This window comes from Thunnus albacares, chromosome 18, assembly GCF_914725855.1.
Source record: "Thunnus albacares chromosome 18, fThuAlb1.1, whole genome shotgun sequence".
NCBI lineage: Eukaryota > Metazoa > Chordata > Actinopteri > Scombriformes > Scombridae > Thunnus > Thunnus albacares.
The window spans coordinates 8,831,842-8,854,152 of NC_058123.1; the positions used below are offsets into that span (position 1 = coordinate 8,831,842).

The 22,311-nt window shown below is 41.3% G+C and overlaps 1 protein-coding gene and 1 long non-coding RNA gene across 3 annotated transcripts in view; one reads left to right on the top strand and one right to left on the bottom strand.

Moving 5' to 3' along the window:
* LOC122968873 overlaps positions 1–22,311 on the bottom strand; it is a 26,031-nt gene continuing 3,720 nt past the window's right edge. The window contains exons 2-3 of the long non-coding RNA XR_006398905.1: positions 13,785–13,796; positions 1–84 (exon numbers count right to left, since the gene is read on the bottom strand). This is a non-coding gene — a long non-coding RNA (uncharacterized LOC122968873). The remainder of the gene's footprint in view (positions 85–13,784; positions 13,797–22,311) is intronic.
* olfm1b (olfactomedin 1b) overlaps positions 14,931–22,311 on the top strand; it is a 19,834-nt gene continuing 12,453 nt past the window's right edge. Inside the window, exons 1-2 of one of the 2 annotated variants that reach the window (XM_044334382.1) lie at positions 14,931–15,491; positions 22,161–22,310. In XM_044334382.1, the coding sequence (XP_044190317.1) occupies positions 15,426–15,491; positions 22,161–22,310 (216 nt within the window). In that variant the 5' untranslated portion in view covers positions 14,931–15,425. Of the gene's footprint in view, positions 15,492–19,518; positions 20,675–22,160; position 22,311 lie in introns of those variants that run through there. The other variant, XM_044334381.1, reaches the window with a different exon arrangement.

Consider the following 22,311-nt stretch of genomic DNA (forward strand, 5'->3'; position numbering starts at 1 on the left):
TAGTGGCATCTAGCGGTGAGGTAGCAGATTGCAACCAAATAAATACACCTCCCCTCACCCTCACCCTCCAAACGTGTAGGAGAACTCGCAAAAAATGCGAAAGGCCCTCTCTAGAGCTAGTGTTTGGTTTGTCCATTCTGGGCTACTGTAGAAACATGGTGGTGCAACATGGCGGCCTCCGTGGAAGGGGACCCGCTTCTTAGGTAGATATAAAGGGCTCTCTCTAAGGTAGCGAAAACACGATGATCCTTATTTTCCAGTGATTATGCACTAATGAAAACATACTTATGAATATTATATTCCATTTCTGCCAAGTCTGTTCCATTAGATGCAACTAAATCTTACACACTGGACCTTTAACTAATTAGGATGCAAATTGCCACATTAAAAACAGTGGACAGATTGTGAATGTTCTAAATAAGAAGAAAAACAAGCTGAGTTACAATAAACTAAATTTTTGTGACCTGGAAAAGCATGGCAGCCACATTTCAAAAAGGAGCTTTTCTGTGAGTTTCTTGTGAGTTAACTTGCCCAAGCTGCTGATGTTGTGAAGCTACTTTGCTGAGCCCAGAGAATAAACTGGGGATAGTAGATGGCCTAGTGAAGGCTTTTTGGGGTGTTACTTCAGCATCTCTCGCTCTCATTTTGAGCATGTGTCCTCTCTCTGTACAAGACAAACTGAAGCATATTCACTTGTGAACAAACGACAAATCCCTCTAAAAACCCTAGCTGACGCCCAGCGTCAAGAGTTATAAAAGTTTTAGAGAGCTATGAAGTGAGTGATCTCTAATTGGCTCAGCATGCTTTGCAGTTAAAGCATTCCCAGAGACTTTTACAACTTATGGACAGTAACAGGAAACAAAGATCAGATATTTCAAAAGGTAGCAATGCGATTGGCAAAGAGGTGGAGGCCTGTATCCAATAAACCTGAATTGGTATTTTTGCATTATCACTGTTTAGCTCTTTTCCCATCCTGGCTATCACCCCATCCAACCCCCAAAACTAAGCTAGACAAATCATCATTTATTTATTTATTTATAATTTTTGCTGTCGATGGAGCTTTTAAGTCATCAAGGAGCTTAATGAAGGCAGCGTATGTATCCTCCTTATGGGGAAACAGCTTCCCAGACTACTTGGGGTCAAGCTACATCATTTACAGCACAGTAAATAGGAAATAAGAAGTTACCCCGAGGCAGTGAGGAGCCTGTCCACTTTCACTCCAGACAAATCTTCGTCCTGTCTCGCCTCTCCTCACCGCACGCCCCATTGTCTGTCTTAGGAAAAGCATTGATGAGGCACTTGTAAGTATCAGCATCTAAAGAGTTTGGAAGCTGGCGTCATTCGTTTTACATTTTCCAAAACCAAAGATACACTTACACATTTGTAAGGAATGAATTAAACAGGATGTCTGTCTGCTCTAACATAACCTGCAAACATCAGCATGCCTGGCTAACTTGCTACGCACAGCAGTATTACTTCCAACGCCAAGAAGCATTTCATGAGCTAACTTGGGTGGTTACATGTTATGTTAGGACAACTAAGCCCCGTTCAGCGCTGGCATATCCACTGTGTAATATGGTATCCCCAACTGGATTGCTCATTGATGCTATCAGAGTCATAGCAGCTACACTTGTTAGCCAACACAGCGGTTAATCGTAAATGTAAAACATACCTTTATAAAATAGGAACAATAAAGTATAAATTCAACCTCTGTGATGCTCATCAAAGTTTTTAGAATCCAAACGAGGTTATGTTGGTGCAAAATAACAGTTTGATCTTACATTTTTCTTTATGATTCACAATTGTATTATGAGGGCTAACTGGCTACAGCTATAGTTTTTGAGGTTGTTGACATTTTGCCTGGAACATTTTTTAGAATTATATCATTCATGTAGCCATTACATGCATATTTATTACCATTTTAGAAGGAATTTGTTTTAAGACGAGTCAGCCAGACGCTCAGTTTTCATCTGACTCATGGAACATTAGCTTGCTGGCTAAATCTGCTCCTGATAGTTGTAATTGTTAGCCATCAAAATGGAAGGTTACCAGAGTAAGTAATGAGAGGCCTGTTTTTTATCAACCTCAGTATGAAATTAGGGACCCACTGTTTCAAAAATTACTCTGAATTCTGGTGGTAAATCTGCCCCCATTATTGTAAACTGTGTAAATCTTGTCAGGCTTAGCAAAAGTAACCAAGAAGGCTTAGCGAAGGGTCAATTACATGACTGTCACTTTTACATTGGTATGCATTGTATTTACTATAATGAATTATTCACAGACTGAAATTAGACCTTAGTAGAGAAGAAAAGCCATCTTAATCGTCGTAGAAGTTATTGCATCTTCTCTTGCTCGCAGAGTTTGAAGGAAAGACACTTTTTGTCTCAAAAAAAAAGGAACAACATTTTCACTGTCTAAAGATTCGTAAGGGCTACTAATGATGCTCAATGTGATGCAAATTACTCATTCATAGCCTGGCTGGCTTTCTGTAGAATAGATGGGGGAAAACTAAGACCTAATGATGTTTGGATGGAATCTCTGTTCTGCATTAGGGCTCAAATTCATTTGCAAACACAATATCTTTTCTTATACAATTGTAACTAAATCAAACACAGAAAGGAATCCAATTGAAGCCTGCAGATGGTTGTTCAAATAACATTTGAAATTCTATTTCCAAATGAGCAGCCTACAGTGCGGGGCCTGCTCATCATCACACTGACAATTTACCTCCCCCTGCCAGTTTGAAGGAGCTGTAGAAGCTGAGTGTACGGTGTCAGATTCATTCAGAGAACTGTTGGTCGGGTTTAATATTACATGCTTTGGGCAACAAGTTAGATTGTACACGCACATCAAAAACGCACAATCAAAATCAATTTTGAATCGTCTTGTTCTCGTAAACATCAAATTTATGACCACATGAAAAAGCATTTACTCGATGTCCACTTGAAGCAATAGATATTAAAAACATCTATCTGTTCCCTGCCAGCTGCACATCAGCGCGCTCTTACATGATGTGGATCTGTCAACACAAATCTGACTCAGGCAGGCACTCTGTTCGCAGACAGCGCTGTTATATTAAGATGTCAGAAAGAGACCCACCACTTCCGCCTGTAAAATGAAAAAATATGTTTTGTCAGAAAGCAGCTCTGCAGGGTTACGTTGATTTACTCTATTCACTGTGCAGCCTCCTGAAATAATAATGAGAGGCAGTGACTTTATAGAGTAATCGTAACTGACACCTCAAGCTAGATGATAGTATATCTTCTGGCATGTTGTATTAATGCTGAATTAAGATCCCTGTATTTTTTTTTTTATACAAAGGTTTAACAATCCATGCTAGTCTATGGAAGGTTGAGAAAAAGTAGTGCAATGAACTGATTCAGATAATTACAGTGTGCCTGGTGAAAACCATACGTATGATATTAGAAGGACCTGCACAAAAAGCATAAAAATGTGCCAACAAATCAATGAATGCTCAGTAAATATCTAACTTTCTTTTCCTCCTTTGTTAACATTTAATCAATAACTGAAAATTGCACATAATTGCCTGCACAATACAGAAATAATACCAATGACATTTGTTGGTGAAAAATAAATTAGTTACAAGCACACTGGTGCTAATAAATAAAGAGGTTAATACAACAATGCTGCCAGTTTAGTAACTCTTTGTAAATGAGAAGACAGTTGCCTAACTGTAGTTGCCTCTATGGTTGGTTTGGGGTGGATTAGACCGATGGTGTCTCAGGTGTACTGTAACACTTGGGTCTCCATCACCGTGTTTGATTTTGTGAGGGGGGTTAATGCTCCTATGTGCATGCCAACTAGCAAGATGGATGCTTGCTGCTACACAGGTATAATTGGATCATGCACCTGATTCTGGTGTGGCCATTGATCTCTTCCCCTGCAGGGCCCAATATTTAAGGAAGGAGAGGTTGGCTCCTATTGATTTTACCCTCAAACTGATCATGAGTCTTCGGACACATGCGATTAACATTTATCTGTGGTTCTGCATGATGGACTGGCTAGCAGGCGTTCAGCTATTCCTTTCAACAGCTCTTCACTCAATGCAGGTACAACCCTAAGTGAGACGTTAACTGCAGTTAAGCTGCTCCGCTGCTCATGTGAAATCGATTAAATTGCACGTTGACATTTTGCTACACTAGTGCAGCAACGTATTTACAAGTCAGAGCTGAAGAACTAAGATGCGACACTAAATGGGGACAGAATAGGGCTTGGGATCATTAAGTGTTTTTGTGTCAGAAATCTAATTTTAGTCTGAATTATAATGAAAGAAGAGAATTTTGTCTGGGGTGACTTATCGAAAGAAGGCCTTGGCAGGGATTACATTAGATGCAGAATTCATTACAGTGCCACTAATTTAAAATGTCACTTTCTGCTATCTGACTGCTGACTGTGTGGTGGCTCCGCACTTATACCATCTCACATTCAAAATAACAGCATGCTGGGGAAAGGCACTCAGCTAAGCATTACTTGACAGGCACACTATACATGTCCAGAAAATACTATAGTATTTTTATTTATCTAATGTTGCAACAAAATAATACACACTGCAGACAATATATAGGAAAATGAGGTCACGCCTAAGGATTGAAAATATGAAGCCTTGCATGTCTTAACATCAGTTTCATGATTATATTTTTATTGCATTTATAAAACATCAAATACAATGTTAGGTAGCTATTTGGAACCAAGGGTGTTTTGTCCCCCTGGATGACATTTACTTGGCTTTAATGGCACTTGCGCAAACCCAGATTACTGCATTGCCTGGGGCATCGACAAAGCAAACAGTTAAACAGCATCATTATCATCCACAGAGCAGGCAAACTCATTTCATTTTTAATGCATGTATGTGCGTTTCTGTGTGTGGCATGAAGGCGATAAATAAGTCAAAGTAAATTGCTTTTAGACAGGCAAACTGCGCTCTTTCCGTGTAACTTTCTGTGTAATGTAACATGCTTTTGAATTTGTGTGAATATGTGCCCTGACTGTAAGAAATGAACATGTATGTGGTGTAGTACAAAATTAATGGTGAGGTAATTAACTGGCATGCAGACATGAAACATGAACATTTGAATGCATGTGCACAATTCACAAGATATATTGCCCTGAAGAAATTATTTGTTTACACTGAGATTATGTGTTTTCTGAGAGTGAGTGGATACATGCCCATGCTAATGCATTTGCCATTTTACTGCAGATTGATTTTTGTTGTAATATGCATGCATTAATTTTTTAAATGCTGCAAAATGCTTAAAAAAAAAAAAAATCCTCATACAGTCAGTAGTTCCTGTTAGGCACACCGTGTGTGTGCTGGACCTCTCCTTCAGCCAAAACAGTATTCCTGAACAGACATCTCTTTCATATCTGTGAGTTCCACCAGACACTCCTTGATTTCATGCTTTTCAATGATGCTCTTTGACCGGCTGCAGAAGTTGCCTTAGGCGCACAAAGGAGAAATATTACAACCATAATGAATATCGAAAAAATGCAGTGTGAGGTTTTTAACAAGTGCTTATACACGGTGTATTAGGATGATGAATTCCCCTGCCTGGGCACCCTCCAGATACAGCACAAAAAGATGAAAACTATGTCACAGAAAGAGAAAGAGAGAGAGAGAGAGAGAGAGAGAGAGAGAGAGGGAGACATTGATACAAAAAGGAAATTCCAGGGTTTGTGCAGTGTCTGAGCTTGATGAAAGATGGGAAAAATATTTAGTGCACCTAATAATACAATGCTCAGTTCATTAAATTCATTCATCAAATGCCTCAAAAAAATGTGACATTATAAGCTTCTCAAAGGCACTGTTGCATTGAGATTGTACAGGTGTTCATGAGTTTGTAACCATCGCCTGCAGGTACACTGACATCATCTGTCAAGAACAGCCAGTAAATAGGAACCTGAGTATGCAGATAAAAACCAGGCCTCTTTTGGATGTAAGAAAGATTATCCTCACACAACACACTGAGGATGTTCAATGCTGTCTGGAGATGGGCTGTCTTTATTTCAACACAGAGGGATTTCTTCTTCATCTGGTTTCTGTGGCACCCCAGTGTTCAAGCCGATGGAAGTTGCAGTCACCACTTTGAAGTTGTGACAGTCATACTGTGATGTCTCAGAGTAGCAAATACATCACTGTAATCCGAATGCTCCCTTTGATGGGCTTTGAAATAGTGTTTAACCGAACTCTACAGTGCTAGCGCATAATGTTCGTGTAGGAATCCTGAGCAGCATTCAAATCACTGTTAAACTGAGAGGGCAGTTTTTGCTCTCAAGAACAAATCACACATATTCACCCTCATAAATCACCGCAAGCAGCTTGGCAAAGTTTCCCTAGACCAACTTTGAATACTAAGTCACTTTTTTTCTTGTTTACTCATCCTGACGTTCATTTTCTTGTGTGCGGGTGCTGTTCAACCAATTTCACTTGTAATGTATAATTGAACAATTTATGTATGAAAAGTTACAAAGTGTCAGACTTGCAAATCCAATTTTCAGACAATAATAACTAGCGAGATATAATTCGCAGAGAGAGAGATCAACTAAATCATGTGTATGTGCGTATAAGATAGAGCATGCATACTTGATAGGTGGACTCTGGTCCATATCCAGACAGAATAACAATTTGATCCGGACCAGGAACAAAATTTAAGCACAACCTAACTCGGACGGCTTTTGTGTGACACACTGCTATCACATCACTTCAGCTGTTGTCATTCAGCCACCTGTTAATTGCTACAGTTGGCCAGGTTGTGGAATATAGGAGCTTTTGCTGATAAAGTAAAATGACTTGTTCAAAACTAGCCAATAGAAAAAACAGTGAAAAACGTGCATTAATGGATGGCTGAGCTGAGAAATATACATGCATTCATTCATTATGCCCAAAGTGAAGTACGAGACCAATCTGTTTTGAACAAAACTATCCCACAAACTACAAAACTGAAGCAGTTGAAGTCTTGATATCAAGACTCCAGCAGAAAAATTGTAGGAATCAAACATTTTCAACAATAAGCAGTAATGAAAACTTCCACCAGTGTCTCCGCCCGGCCATCGCACCTTTTTATACTAAAGTTTAAGGACTTGGTCACACAATGAAAGTGTCACATTTCCCTTTAATAAAGAAATGTTCTTCATGTTCTGAGTTCTGGAGCTTTTGTACTGAAATACCATCACGTTTTGCACCCTTAAAGGACCTTTGATGCTGTGGAACTGTATTAAGTTAACCTCTAAGACTTTGAGATATTTGAGTATCCCTGCGATAGAGATTCCAGCAAAGAGACACACATGCTGGTAGCCATGAATGATTGATAGTTAGCAATCTATTACCCCTCATCAAAATGTAAAGAAAAATCAATGACAGAAAAGAAGTTTGATATTTCTCTTCACTTTAAATCCACAATTTTCATTTGGCAAATAGTGCAACAAAACCGCACACATTTCAACGGCTACATCCAACACAGCTACAGTAAGAAAAAAAGATTTATATGAATGCGAAAATACACTGTACTGACCTTCAAGCAAACTAGTGAAGAGATGTGTAGCCTAGCGATGCCATTATTTGAGGACATGCAGAAGGTGAGGCATTGCTGCGAGCTAATACAGCGTAATTAAGACATTCACAAATCTGGCAACCCAGTAGGGTGGAAAGCTCATTGCTGAGATGTAGCTCCATCCTCTAACTACTGATCTGGCAACTGGCGGCATCGTCCTGTAATTAGCTTTGACATGAATACAAGAACCACACGGAGACGTTGTGTGTGATGAGCAAACAAAGGATGGTACCGTATGACAGAAATACTAACATCAAGATCTACTCTCTCCCCTTCGTTCTACCCTGCTCTATTCTCTCCGCTGTCTTGTTTTGCTTGTCCGTCAGTCTGTCTCCTGCTGCATTTCTCCCAGATATTTCTTTTGGTTTTCTGTTTATCCACGATGTCCTTCGGCCTTTCTCTGTTTCCCATTGTCTGTTAACGTCCCTCTGTGTATGTCTGCTGCATCATTCTGGCTTGACCTACATAACCTCTGGTCATCAATTTTGTATATTGCATGGACGTGTATGGCAGAGAGGTCCCTCCAGGGCCTGTGTACAGTGCCATGTCACTCACACACATGCACGCACACACACACACACACACACACACACACACTCACACACACGCGCATAAATCAGGGCCATAACAGTCGTTTGCTGACATAAGCCCCCCCAGCAACAACAACACACACAAACAGCACTGCAGCCTATTCAGGGGCACAGAAACATGGAGAAAGGCTGCACAGTCTGAGCGGGGACAATAATATCTCTGCACAGATACTGGATGTGGTGAATAAAGAAATAAATGGAACAGATAATTAAGACATGAAGGGAGAAGGGTAGGTTAGACAGCAAACTGAATGGAAACGCTGAGAAACAAATAGGTTAATATAGACACATTCAACCCTTCTAAACCCATACAGTCACTCAACTGTAAAGATGTTTGACAGTGTGGTTGTGAGCGGTGCATACCATCAGTGTATCAGACTGGAAGCACTAAATAAAAGAGCATCTATGGTAAGTGTGTCCCTCGGCGACTGTGTCTGGATCTTTTTGGAATGGGTGCGTTTACGGCAGAAGGTGCACATGTGGAATGCATAATATTGAAATATTGTCAATTTAGGATTTTGTGCTGTTGCTGTAAATTTCTGCATTAGTCAAATCACAGTGCTTAGTCAGTGAATCAAAAGCAGGGCCCGGGGGCTGGCCTGTAGGCTTCTCCACCCCAAGGCCCGGAGCTTCCTGTATTTACCGTAACAAACTGTGTGAGATTCAGGCACATTCACAGCAGGCTACACCACTTACAGAACAATCAGAGTGCATTTAAACACCTCCGTCACCTGCCTCAAAACCTGCATCTGTAAAAAAGATAGATTCTGGGACAGGCGGTGGAGGAAACTGACGGTTTGCTAAGTCCCGCCACCCTTAGTTACTGTTGCTATGTGTGTCAAGCATTCTGCTCACACACATGACATATATATGCAGTTTACAACTATAAAGGTGGCAGATTTACCACTCCATATTCTTAGTAATTTATGAAACAAAGGATTCTTGATTTCACACAGAGATAAACAAAAGCCAGCTTCTCAATTCTAGCTAGCAACCGTTGATTTTGCTGGCTGAGATGATCATATAGCTCGCTAGCTAATTATAGTGTCCAGTTTTAGCCTATCTGTGTGCAGTTGATTGGTTTTGAAATAGGAAACCTGTGAAGAGGTCTTGAATATGCTCTTGATAGCTAGAGACATAAAAGAGACTGTTGTTAAAGTGTAACATTCCCCGAAAGACAGCGTCCTCACCAGCTAAGGATCCATGCTAGACATGGAAATCAAAGGAACAGCATTGTTTTTGTACTGCAAGTTAAAGCTAGTTATTCCTGGTATGATATGGAAAAAATTAAGATGAGACAGTTATTTCATTCTGACATAATGCTGTTTATTTATTTTTGCTTTATTGGTTGTATGTTTCACTGGACGTTATAAGACAAAAGGTTTTGGAGATGAGGATTAACCGATGTGAGACTGCAACAGTGTCAACTCCCCAAATCAGGACAGAGTCTCTAATTTTACACTGAACTCTGATACACATATAGTGTATAGCCTACTGTGGTATGGTAGAAATAGCTTCATGCAGTGGCTAAATAGAACACAGTGGATGTCCCAGTCCTGAATCGGTAATCTGTAACTCCACATAATATCGCAGTTAGCTGATGATCAGCTTAACGGTTTTGGATGCAGCCCTATGTTAGCATTACTGCTGTAGGTCGTAAACTGGTCAATGTTGCCAATTTAGCAATTCCATCACTAGATTTGGTGACTTTTAAGAAAAAGCTGCCCACTGACACATTGTGACTTTCTCTCCTTGGAGTGAGTGGCCAATATTTCTCAGTGAATGTTGCACTATTCTGGCTGTGGCTTTCTGGACTGTGTTCAATCATCAGCAGGACAGAGAGGTGAATGAGCTGTTAATGTGTATACCTATGACTAATCACAAATCTGCATTGCTTGTCCAGGGAAGACCTTCTCCTTTGTTTTTATTCTAAATAATTTAACTTGATTTTTAAGGTCTTAAGTTTATTCCAGTGTTTTTTTCCAGTTTGATTTCATTTTCTTTACTTTCATATTTTAAAATGTTGTATATACTGTATGTGATATCATACGTCACAGATATGCATATTGGCATGGGACATCATCTGGCAACATCTGGTGACTTTTTGAGCAGGCTTTTAGCTACTTTGAACTGAAAATAGTTGGCAACACTGAAGCTAGTTAGCTGGGCAAACTACCATTTGCAGCTTAAGTTAGAGCAGACATAACACACTGTTTAATCCATTCTGACATGTTTTTGGTTTCGGAAAGGCCAAAAAAAAAACACCATCCTCTAAACTCTTTGGATAAAGAGTATCAGTTTTATAGAGCGCCATGCACACTGCTTTGATATGTGAAGAAATGTAAGCTATAATTGGACAAATACTGTTCAGGGGAGGGGTTTCAAAAAATGTCTAAAATGTTTCAGTCTTCCTCAGTGTTTGCTGAGATATTATTCCATCATTTGAGCAGAAAAGCCCCCAATTCTTTGATGAATGAGGTTAGGTCAGGGAGGTTAGATGTTAATCTAATGTAATTCATACTTTGTGATTCTGAACTTCCCATAAACCTTTAATGATTTTTGGATGTGGTGATTGGAGAGGCTGTATAATGTGTTTGACTTCATCATGACATCAATAAAACTGCTCCTGAATTGCTCCAGCACAGTATCTGGCGACATTACCATCCTGCAGTATGTGGGAGAGGTATTTGCCTCACTGGGTGCACCTGACGCTGTAAACACGATCTAATATCCCTCAGAAGGTAGAGCAATGATCACACCTAATGGCTCGCAGTAGATGGCTGTCTGTGTCGCTCCATGCTTAACCATGTTTAACATCTGGCGACTAACTCAGAGTACAAAGGCCCTTATTTGTTTATTCCTCGAAATATAAATCTGTCCAGATAGAGATAAATAAGTGAAAATAACTCAGCAGACCACACTTTTTTTCCACTGCAGAAATCCAATTTTTTTTCTCTCCTTTCTCCAGATTATTCATCTTTGTGCAAATGCCTTAGATACCAGCAGTTTCTGAATGGCCACTGTGCAATAAATGCCAACTGTATATAAAACTGCAATTTAAAAGTGCAATTTATTGTTTCACAGAAGTGTTGTTTCTTTTCAAAGGTATTTTTTTAAGGTGATGATTGTCAGATCTCTTCTAAAACTGACAAACACTTGTCATTTCAATTTTATAGATAGATGAGTTATTATCCACTTTTACATCTTGTCATCTCAGTCCGCTTTACCTCTATTCTCTCACACTGTCTTGTCTTTCTTTTATTTCCTTTCTCACTTCTCCTTCCTCTCCTTCTCCTCATTTATTTCTTATTCTCTGTACAGCACTCGGGCACTTCTCCTCTTTTATCCTCCCAAGGTCAGAAGCCTAACGCTGATAGACTGATTATCCAATGTATTAATACGGACTCAAGATCAACACACAGGGTGCTGCTAAGTCATACATTTATGGTAATCTCCCTGTTAATGCAGAACTGATCAAGGCCTGGACCCATCCAGACTGGGTCTGCAGCACACTAAATGAACAGAGCATTACTGAGACATAATAGAAGTGTGAGCCATATCTTTAATAGCTATCTGTAGCATCAACCCTGGAGAGAGCACAGGGAGAGAAAGTGATGAAAGGGGGAAGTAATGGCAGCGTGCCTGAGAGGAAAGACACAAATTCTATTAGGACCTAAATTTAAACTGGAGCTCTTTTACTCCGTTTCTCTCTGTCCTGTGCCCTCTCCCCCACTCCCCCCCTCCCTCGTTCTCTCTTTCACACACACATACACACTTGCGAAACCTAACTGCAAAGAAGAAAAGAACTCAACTGATGAAAGAACTAGGCCTTTCTCAAATGAGGACAAATTTTGGAAGGTTAGTACATTTTTCTGTGAAACTCGGATAAGTACGCCAAATCTCTGCTTTTTCATTAATTCTGCGAGCACAAAAAGAAGTAAAGAGAGTGAGAGGAATAGAGTGTTGGGTGGGTGCACAATCAGTCTTAGTCACTTCACAAATTCAATGCAACTTCACAGAGCGTTAACGCAGCACATGCATTTCACTCCCCGCTGATGCACCTGCTATGAAGACGTTTTACATACATCTGCATGCAAACAAGACAATCCGGCAATTTGCATTTCGAGCTCAATGGCCAGGAAATAAATCTAGAGGAGGAACATCCATATGAGCAGCCACATTAAATCAACGTCCCTGTTAGGCTCGGCTCTGTTTGAACAGTTTTTTCATCGAATTCTTCCCAATCACAAGGTTGCTCCATCATCTCCTGTTTCTGGTGTTGACATTCAGTATCTTTGATTGTTTTTCTATTCATCGCTTGTTCACCACAGTACTATTTCTACTTGGATGAGCATACGAGGAAGTGAGGAGACACGTTCTGCTGTCCTCACTTCACACCTGGTGTGCACGGAATTATCAAACCCGTCACCGTAATTTGATTCTTATTGCTGTAAAAACTGCAAGGTAAAAATATGTCAGGAACTGCTGTGTGTTAATTAAACTAATTGGAGCTGCGTGTCTTCTCTCATACACAAGCCCTAAACATCCAAAGACAAACAAACACACATGCACAGTGTGTCTCCTGTTCCCCTTTGAAACTGTGCTTCTTAATAACAGAACATTTCATCAGATATGATTAAAGGGACTTCTGTGCTTAGTGGCATCCACTGTGTCTTCATACTTTCAAGACAAAGTTTAATATTGGTCTAAGTGCCACTGAGATGTCTCTCCTGCTGTCCAGTGTGTGGGCTGTGTACCACCGCGCAGGGAAGGGCTCCTGCCGACAAACAAATGTTCCTCTTTATGTCTGGAGCATTCCACTTTCATTAGTCACAGATCTCATTCCCCTGCCCCGTAATCAAATCCTCATTGAGTGAGCCGAAACTCAGTTACTGGTACTGCTAGCAGCACATAAAAAGACATGCATTCATGCCTGCACGCACGTGCCCGCGCACACTCAACTTTAGAAAACTAATTGAAAGCATCATGGAGACTCACAAATGCAATCAGAGGCACAAGAGGCAAGTGTTGTGCACTTTAACTCATTACCTTACATTATCCTGCTGTTACAATGTGAATCTGATCTGGCTTCTGACTTAAACCTTTTCTCAGGCTGACCTTCTGTTACTTCTTTCAGGTGCAAAGACCGGTCGAAAACAGACAAATGGGAGCGCACATTAGAGAATACAGATATGAACTTGTCCCGATGCCATTACCAAGGTGATTTATGCATCCTACTGCCACCAGAACAGAATTCATTTCAGCTGAGAGTCTATCTACAGGCCACTGAGCTATTAGTGTATAGTGTGGCTCAGTTTCAGAACCACATGGCCATCCAATTAGGAGCCTATTGTTGACATTCACAATGGAATAAGTACTGTACTGCCCACACAGAAACAGAGTGCTTACTAAGTATCAAAGCAGTATTCTACATAGCTCTAGGCTGGCAAAGGATACTGCTAACCTGACACATTGACTTACATTCATTTCCTGGAGACACCGTGAAATTAATGATTTACGGTATGGCAACATGCTTTTTGTACCCAAAAGGGAGGCAGGCCCAACAATGTGACTGTGTAAACAGATTTATGTCCCACAACATGGATAATACCTGGTTCACACACACCCAACGGTAGCTCTATCTTTTAGAGGACCAAAAAGGTACCGTTTAACCCCAAAACCAAAACTTAAAGGCCCTGCTAACCTCCACAGGTGTCTTCAATTATTCTAGCTGATGAGATCAGAAGGTTGTTGGAGCTTTGATGGGAATTACATGAGGTCACCGGACTCCATTTTCTGAGGGTGCATGGGCACAACAGGGCCACCACGTATAGCAACAGCATAGTAAACAATACACGCTGATAAACACTTATATGGCTTGTAGAGGCTGATTCAAAAATAGAGAAAGCACTGCACGGCCAACACTTAAAAAGCACCACTACCTGCTGCTGTTTGATTAGCTCATACCAGTCGCCTAATGACCTGCCTGCAGCAGTTTCCACCTCCCTGCTGCTGTGTAACAAGTGGCACACCTGCATCGGCAAATGGAGCAAAGCCCATTGATAAAGATGCAATTTGTCCTGCAACCAAGTTAAGAGGAGAGTCAGAGAAACATCAATCAAGCGCAGTCTGTAGACATCACAGGTCTAATCAGGCAAAATTAATAAAATGACCTCACTGTGTGGGTTTAGCTGAGCAGGGCCTTTAACCCTATTAGTCCCTTTTTACAGAATGATTAATGTTATTAATTTAACCTGTGATTTTCCTGCTTTAACAAGTCAAAATCCCGTGAAAAGGGTCTATATGCTGGGTTTTTTATTATTTATTTATTTATTTATTTTTTTAAATATTATCTCCTTTTGGGAGGTCAGTGGTTATTAATTGTCCCTAAAATTTAAGCCTTTATAGGCAACTAATGTAGAACATGTACAGTAGAATAATTTGACAAACTAAAGTGAAAAGAAAGTAGATAATACTATATGGCAACATTTTTCCACTTACAGTAATGCATGAGCCATTATGGACTTAAATAGATTTAGAATCGGCCTATATATTACTGATTTATCCTGTAATTTCATCCAGCAAAGACTGTAAAATACTATTTTTTCCATCATGAAATAATGTAATCGAATCAATAGTGGACTTAAATTGCTGTACATGAAAAACAAATCCAAACCTATATAGATTTTTTTCTCTACGATGACCTGAACTGACAGCGTATCATTTTGGAGAAGCATTTCCTTCTCTGTATTCTTGCCAATTTAAATCTCCCTCTCTCTGCGATGCAACTTCCGTTTTCAGCACCATGAACAGCGCCGTCACTCTCATTTTTTCATCGGGAGCTTATACGGCAGCTTGAGGCGGGGAGGTAAACTTTTGGCAATATCAGAGTGAAGGTTTATAGCCGTGTAGCTATAAGACAGGGTTTGCGCGTCTTGAGCCCAATGTTCACCACAGTCCGTCGCAGCGATAAATAAGTACGGGCACGGAAGACCGAAGGGAGAGGCTCTGGAGATAGGCTCCCCGATATGAAATGAATATGCACAGAGACGATTCCGTGAAACAGATCGGTCGCTTTCTGCTACTGGGTTGCTGAGGGATTTTTTTTTAAAACACAACAAAACAAAACATAAAGAATCGAGCGACTTGCAGCGCAAAAAAAAAAAAAAAAACAGAGACCCGGGAGGAAAGGACTGCTGTGCGGGGGGACGCAAAGGGACTCGATCTGCATGTGAGACCGCTGGTCCACACACACCGGAGGCAAGAGATGCAGCCTGCGAACAAGCTCCTGACTCTGATTCTCCTCATCTTCATGGGCACAGAACTCACCCAAGTAGGTTTTTTTTTTTTTTTTTTTTTTAAACGCCATTTTCCACCTATTGTATTAAAAGCTAGAACCCGCGGTTAATTGGCTCCAGATCCACCGTGAGATTACTCGGTTACCTCATATAAAGAGCCCCGGTGAATTAGCCCTCTACCCCGCTTAAACAGATTAACGGGTGGGATTACATGATGTGAATACATTGTGCTTGACGGGCGCGGATAGATCCAGCAGAGCTCTATTCAGTATCTTTACCTCCGGGGCTGACAAACGAGCCAGATATAGGGAGAATATTTGCATGATTTGTCAATTTCCTCGTCAGCAAATGGTCTGATTAACAAGTTCAGGGATATTTTGGATAAAATGTGCTAGCTTCCTCTAAAAAAAAAAGGTCCATTGTTCAATTATGGGCTGCTGCTGCTGCTCTTTGGTGTTTTAAAATCAGAGCTCCACAATCAAATGCAGTCTCTCTTAGAAGCTGTTTTGAGCATGCTCAATGACCACAATGTGACTTACTGTTGTGAGGGGAAGAGAACATTTAGTCCAGTAATATAAAGCCACCCAGTTTAGTAGTAGGACAAAATTACTGGTCAATAAAATGCATCTCTGTGATTCTTTATTGGGATTAGTAATTACTTCCTGCTATCTAAAAAGGCCATTTGCAGCAAAACACATAATAGTTACTGTTGCATTAAACTGTTGCCTTTATAAATTCTCACAAGCGGAGAGAGAAAGAGTGAGTGTACTTATTTATTGCCAGGCCCTGCCACCACTGGTTGGAAGAATTTGATGATTTAATTGCCCTTGCTTGAAGAGAGTCATATTTCATGAGCTTCACTGTTGTGTGAATCCAATTGTGGTTGGTAATTGGAGACAAAAAAAAAAAAAAAAGAAAAGAAAATGTGCCACCGAGGTACTATCAATAAATTAATCTGTGGTCCCAGTGTGTCCATGATATACTCTAGTCCAAGTGACAAACTTAATAAAATGTGCTGGAAGTAGGTTGCTACAAATCCAGTTGGCCCTGATAACTGACATGTTAGAACAATATTGATGTAATATCGCCTTGACAGATATATGTCAGCCAATTGATTTCTGCAAATTTATGAGAAATGTCAGTGTGCTGTGAGTGGAGCATTTTTTTTTTTTTTTTTTTAATATTCACGGAGCAACAGCTTGCTTTTTGACATTCATGTGAAATGTGATTTGTAATTCGATCAATGCTGTAACCTTACAACACAGCTATCACTGGCAACGACTTCATCTCTCTACATTGATGCAGCAAGTTCTAAATGTGAAATGGGCATACAGTAGAGCGGCAGAGTGCACAAAAACGCTGACACAATCGAACAATGGGGCTATTTGCACTGATTGATGGAAGCCATCAGTCAGAAGGGGGGGTGAGGGGGGGAGCAGAGGAAGAGAGAGTAGCGTGTTTCACTTCGGGTTTCGTGACAGTCGGTTCTGGTCCTGCTCGGTGCAGGTCAGGGCCCACGTTACAGTGGCAGAGTCTCTGTCTCTGATGGCCTGAGAGAGTGTGTGTCCTCTGCTTGAAGGTAAGTCGATATTAGTCCTCAGCCTGCCTGTCCGCTTACTTCCAGGAGAACAGAAACACAAGATACACTGACAGGCTCTATTAATACAACCCTCTGCTATAGAAACCTACACTATATTTCAACGTAGGAAGGCCAGGACTCTTCACATCTCATCTCTGTTTGAAGACAAAAAGTGAGAGGTGTATCCAGAGATATGAAGATATAAAGCCTTTTATTACCAGATCACTCATAAAGAGAAAAAGCCATCCAGGCAGCCAGCTTCGACCTTTGATGTCGAACAATGATGCCCTTTTTAATGACCAGATTAACCACCTTGCTGCAAAAGTCTTACACGGTTTCAGACAGTGTGGGGGCCGCGGCTCTTTTCCTAACATCTGGCCAAAAGAGTGGGGAGACGCCTGATTAGTAGCACACTCTCCTCTGTAATTCTGCCTGCATTCCTTCACCTTTATCCTCCGCTGAAGGATTTGGCTACTGTCTGGTGTTCACACAGAGAAGAATAGTAAGCAGCCAGAGCGGCATCTGTTCCTCACCTAGTGGCTCCCCCATGGCTGCAGGCCCACATCCTACAGCATCTCACTGACACCTGACAAAACAGATGGCACTGCTATAGCAGCCCCTTTGACACCATGCAACCTACATACCATAACTAATGCTACAAACAGCCATCAATACAAAGAATTACTGTTAAGCACCAGCACACACACACACACACACACGTATGCACACACAATTAATAATGTATGTTTTAAATCGATGTGTGGATTCTCACAGTTTAAAAAAATAGCTTCTAATTGACATGAAACAACTGAATTTGAAGGACTGTCCGCTTCTACGCTGCTCAAGTTTAAAATAAGGATCCAACATGGGAACATTTTGAAACATTTAAAGGTTTTAATGCATGAAACCAAAAAAATCAATTTGGTTTTACGGGAGAAGCTGAGACGGAGTTGAGCTGAATTGCAATATGTGTGGTGTGATTGGCAGCTGGGGTTGAAGCTATTTATTATTCAGTATGGTTGGTTGAGCGACGAGGCAAAGGGGGGGTGGAGAGAGAAAGCGAGCAGAAGAGGAGTAGGTGGAGATATGGTGCATTTTGTAGTGCACTTGCGGGCTGGAAATGTGATTTTTTTTTTTTCCACTTTATGAACACTTTCTACTTTGTGTACTGAGCGTGTCAGTGTTGTTATCCTACTGTATACATACAATCTAACCACCTGTTCACTATAATGCAATACAGTCCAATAGCACAGCTAAAAATATTGCTTTTTATGAATCTTTAATCCTCAGTTAATCATCATTTCCGACACTGCAGTTTGTTGAGATTCTTTTTATTAGATTGTAAGATGCTTGTCTTACATTCTTAAGTGCCTGCTTGTTCATCCATCCAGGTACATCTACAAATTACATCTACATTTGCGTCTTATATTGTAAAATGAAAAGTAAACAGCAGGTAGAGCACAACACCACAAGCCACATTCTCAATTTGATTAACACCTCTCTGACACAGTTTTATTCATGCAGGGAGCAGGGCTATTATATTAGACTGCATAACTGATAAGTGTGCAAGTGCTGCTTTCATTATGCATACACTCTTTATAAAAAAACATTTGAGATCATGTAGACAATTATAAAGCCTCACTCCTTTGAGCCTTCCACAGTATAAGTACTGAAGTGCATTTCCAATGAAAGATTGTGGTTTTAACTCTGATTGACTGGCTGGTAACTGACTTGTTGATTGTCAGTGCACCTGTGTTCCTTATATCACTCTGTTATATACTGAGCACTTTATATTAGAGTTGGGACCTAAACTTTTGATTACTTGTGTCACCTATATTGAAACCGATTGGGATCGCTTAGAAAACTCATCGTATCCATTCGAAAGCTGTGTCATCAGAGACCGCTGTGCTGCACTGAACTTCACACTATTACAGAACACTAGACTGGACCGGACAGAGGTGACCCCTGCTGATACTTCACAGTAATCTGTGGAGCCATCACTACTGTGAGCCCTCACCTCAAAGGTCAGAAAGAATTTGGAGAGATAAGAGAGACAGAGAGAGAGACAGAGAGAGAGAGAGAGGGGGGGAGAGCGAAATGTGAAGGAGCAGTGAGCGCAAACTTCTTCCTTCCATTTTTCAGTTTACCAGAAAAATGCATTATGGTGCTGACAGAAATAGCTGTGGACACCGTGGCACTCTTGCTATTCTGGGGACCTCATGTATCATGCAGTACTGCAGTTTTGCCTGTAGGCCTGTTGATGTGGACAGACAGATGAATAATTTGTCATTTCGGGAACATTTAAAAAGAAATCCTATTTTATAACGTGCTATTCTTAACAAAAACATGCACCAAAAACTGCACTTGCTAATGCACCCACAATTTTTAAGTCCTGATTTAGTGCAATAACATTTCATGTGTATAATGTGAAGTAATTCTTTTTAATGGTGAGCTTTTTTAAAAAACTATTTTGTAAATATATATATTTTTTATAATATTATGTGCTCTCCCTTGCATTTTAATAGCCCTTACATTTTTATTCCAGCAACGCCAAAATCAGCTACACGATGGCGCCAGAGTCACGCGGATTAAACGCTCGCGCTCTGAGCTGAAGGCATCCAATAACCCATCAATTACACATATTCTGAACCCTATCAGCGCACTGTCATTGAAATGCGACATTTTGCGCAGGTTTAATTAGACACATGTGCTGTGCAGATCACTTTCAAAGGTTGTCTTAATTTATAGCCTATGAAAGCCTGATTTACCATGAGAGATCCGAGGAGGTTCGCTTCTATGTCAGCGAGCCCACCTCTCCTTTTGGAGCAGTGGAGAAAGAAATGTCACTGTCCGCTATAAATAATCCTTCAGCATCAGTGTCGACCGACCTCAGCCGCACTGCTCATGTCATTCCCTCTGGGGACAGTCAGTGTCGGGCAGCTTTTGGGCGAATCAGGCGCAATCCCAGATATTACCATGAACGAACCTCAACCTGGCTGACATCATTGCGTCTGGCGATATAGATAGATCCGTAGTACCTCCTCCTTCCTCCTCTCATCCATTTGGAGCAGCCTGTGTGTGTAGTCAGTTGCACTTAATCACAGAGCTCACCAAGGCAGGAGGCGGACCGTCGGGCGTGAACGAAATAGTAACGGGGCACCGGAGAGGCACCAGCGTGCGGGACAACGCAGACAGAGGAGCTATCCAGAGGACGCTTCCAACTCTCGGGTTTATCTCCCTTCCCTTTTTCCATCTTCCACTGGATCAAGTGTTGCAGTTCTATCCCGAAATTCCCGTTTCGGTCGACACTATCGAGTCCGACTCGTTCGCAGCCAGTGCTTCGTTGGAGATGTCCAAAAAAAGACCAGCCGAGCCGGAGTCCCGGGTGAAACAACAAGCTACTCTGGGCAACATGACTCGCCTTCCTTGTTTCTCCCCGGAGTCTGTAGAATGAAGACGGCTTGAATAAAGTCCAAGCAGCGCGCAAAGATGTCGGTGCCTTTGCTGAAGATCGGCGTCGTGCTCAGCACCATGGCGATGATTACCAACTGGATGTCGCAGACCCTCCCCTCTCTGGTGGGGCTCAATACCACCAAGCTCACGGCGGCACAGGGAGGGTACCCAGATCGGAGCACAGGAGTAAGTGCGCAAGTTTCGCATATTTCCTGAGGCTGGTTGTATTTTTTTTTCTGAATGAATGACGACTGTTGCAATTAAATTACAATTCAGAGTTAAGCTGCGCAACATATGCGCTCTTTTGAGTTTTTGCTTCTTAATTATGAGGAGAATTTCTTTCAACGAGTGTTGCGCGTAAAGGCGCAAAAGTAAAAAAGTCCTGGAGAGGCATCATATATCTTCCTCCTGGGTTTGATGTTGCTCCAGCTGCCACTGAGCTGCTGTCTCGGTCGACATGAGTAGCCTGCACTAAGTGGAAAGTTATCAGCTGGTTCTCTTCGCTGGCACCGATATAAATAAGGTGGAAAAATTGGGAGATTGACACGACAAATTTGAAGGCAGTCTTTTTTTTTACCGCCAGAAACAGCGGGAGGGTGTGCGTAAATGAGAGAGGCGCACAAAGCCAAGGTGCTGTTACAGAGTCAGGATGAAGCGTTTCTTTGTTTCATGCTCCTGGCAGATTCAGGGCTGCTGTCATAACCGTCTCTGTGTCAGCAAAGATACACTGTGAGCGCTCTGTCAAGTGGATTTTTAGGCAGTTGGATTAAAAATAAATGGTGAAATCAGTAGATTCAGTGAGCTGATATTTACCCAGCTATCCTGAATGTTCTAGGTTTATTTCTTCTTTTTTGTCAGTTAGGTAGTTTTACATCAGTAGGACCTGAGATATCTCTGAGATATCAAGACAGGTGCAGTGACAGTGGTTTTTGGCATGCGGTTGTCCGTGTCTGGCTGAGTAGCTGAGTGATGAAGTTACACCATTGTTCTTTGTCTTGTCAGCACGTCCTTTGGTAGAAAACTGTGCAGCTGACTGACAGTCTGCATGCTCCTTTTGGATTTTGTAAACTCACTCCTTCACACTATAATTGAATCCATCAGCAGGTCTGTGCAGTGATTTTTATCGCTGATGCAGTGATGACTTATCTGTTTCAAAGTGTCAGTCTTATCTGATCAGCAGGTTAGAAACTGGAGTTCTCTTTCTCTCTCCCTCTCTAAAAAAAAAAAAAAGAAAAATCTTCCTGACACGTCACACTTAACACTTAGAACTTCCACACACCCAACCCACTGAGTAATAGAAGTTGCTTCAGCTGACTCGATTGGCTACATCTTCCCTCTGTGTGGCTTTAAAATTATACAGTATGATGGTGCAAAAGGGGTGGAGCCTGGTGGTTGATGGTGTCCAGATGGTGATGCAAATGCAACACAGATTTAGCATCATATGGGCACAGTACACCAAAAGTGCAAATAGCTGCAAAGCATCCTCTTTGCTCTTATTGACCCGACCACCTACAGTGATGTATTTTTATGCTAAAGTGTCAGTCTTCTGTCTTTTTCTGTTTTTCTCTGAGCTGTTTTTCTTCTCCTCCTCTCATGCTTTGCTCCTCTCTCCTCCAGAATCACTTTTCAACTGCCCTTTTTCCTCTCTATTTATCTTTATCTTTGTCCTCAGGTGTTGCCGGCAAACCCAGACGATGCGTGGCAGGTGTACAGTTCAGCCCAGGATAGTGAGGGAAGGTGTGTCTGCACCGTGGTGGCACCCCAGCAGTCCATGTGCTCAAGGGATGCCCGCACCAAACAACTGAGGCAGCTGTTAGAGAAGG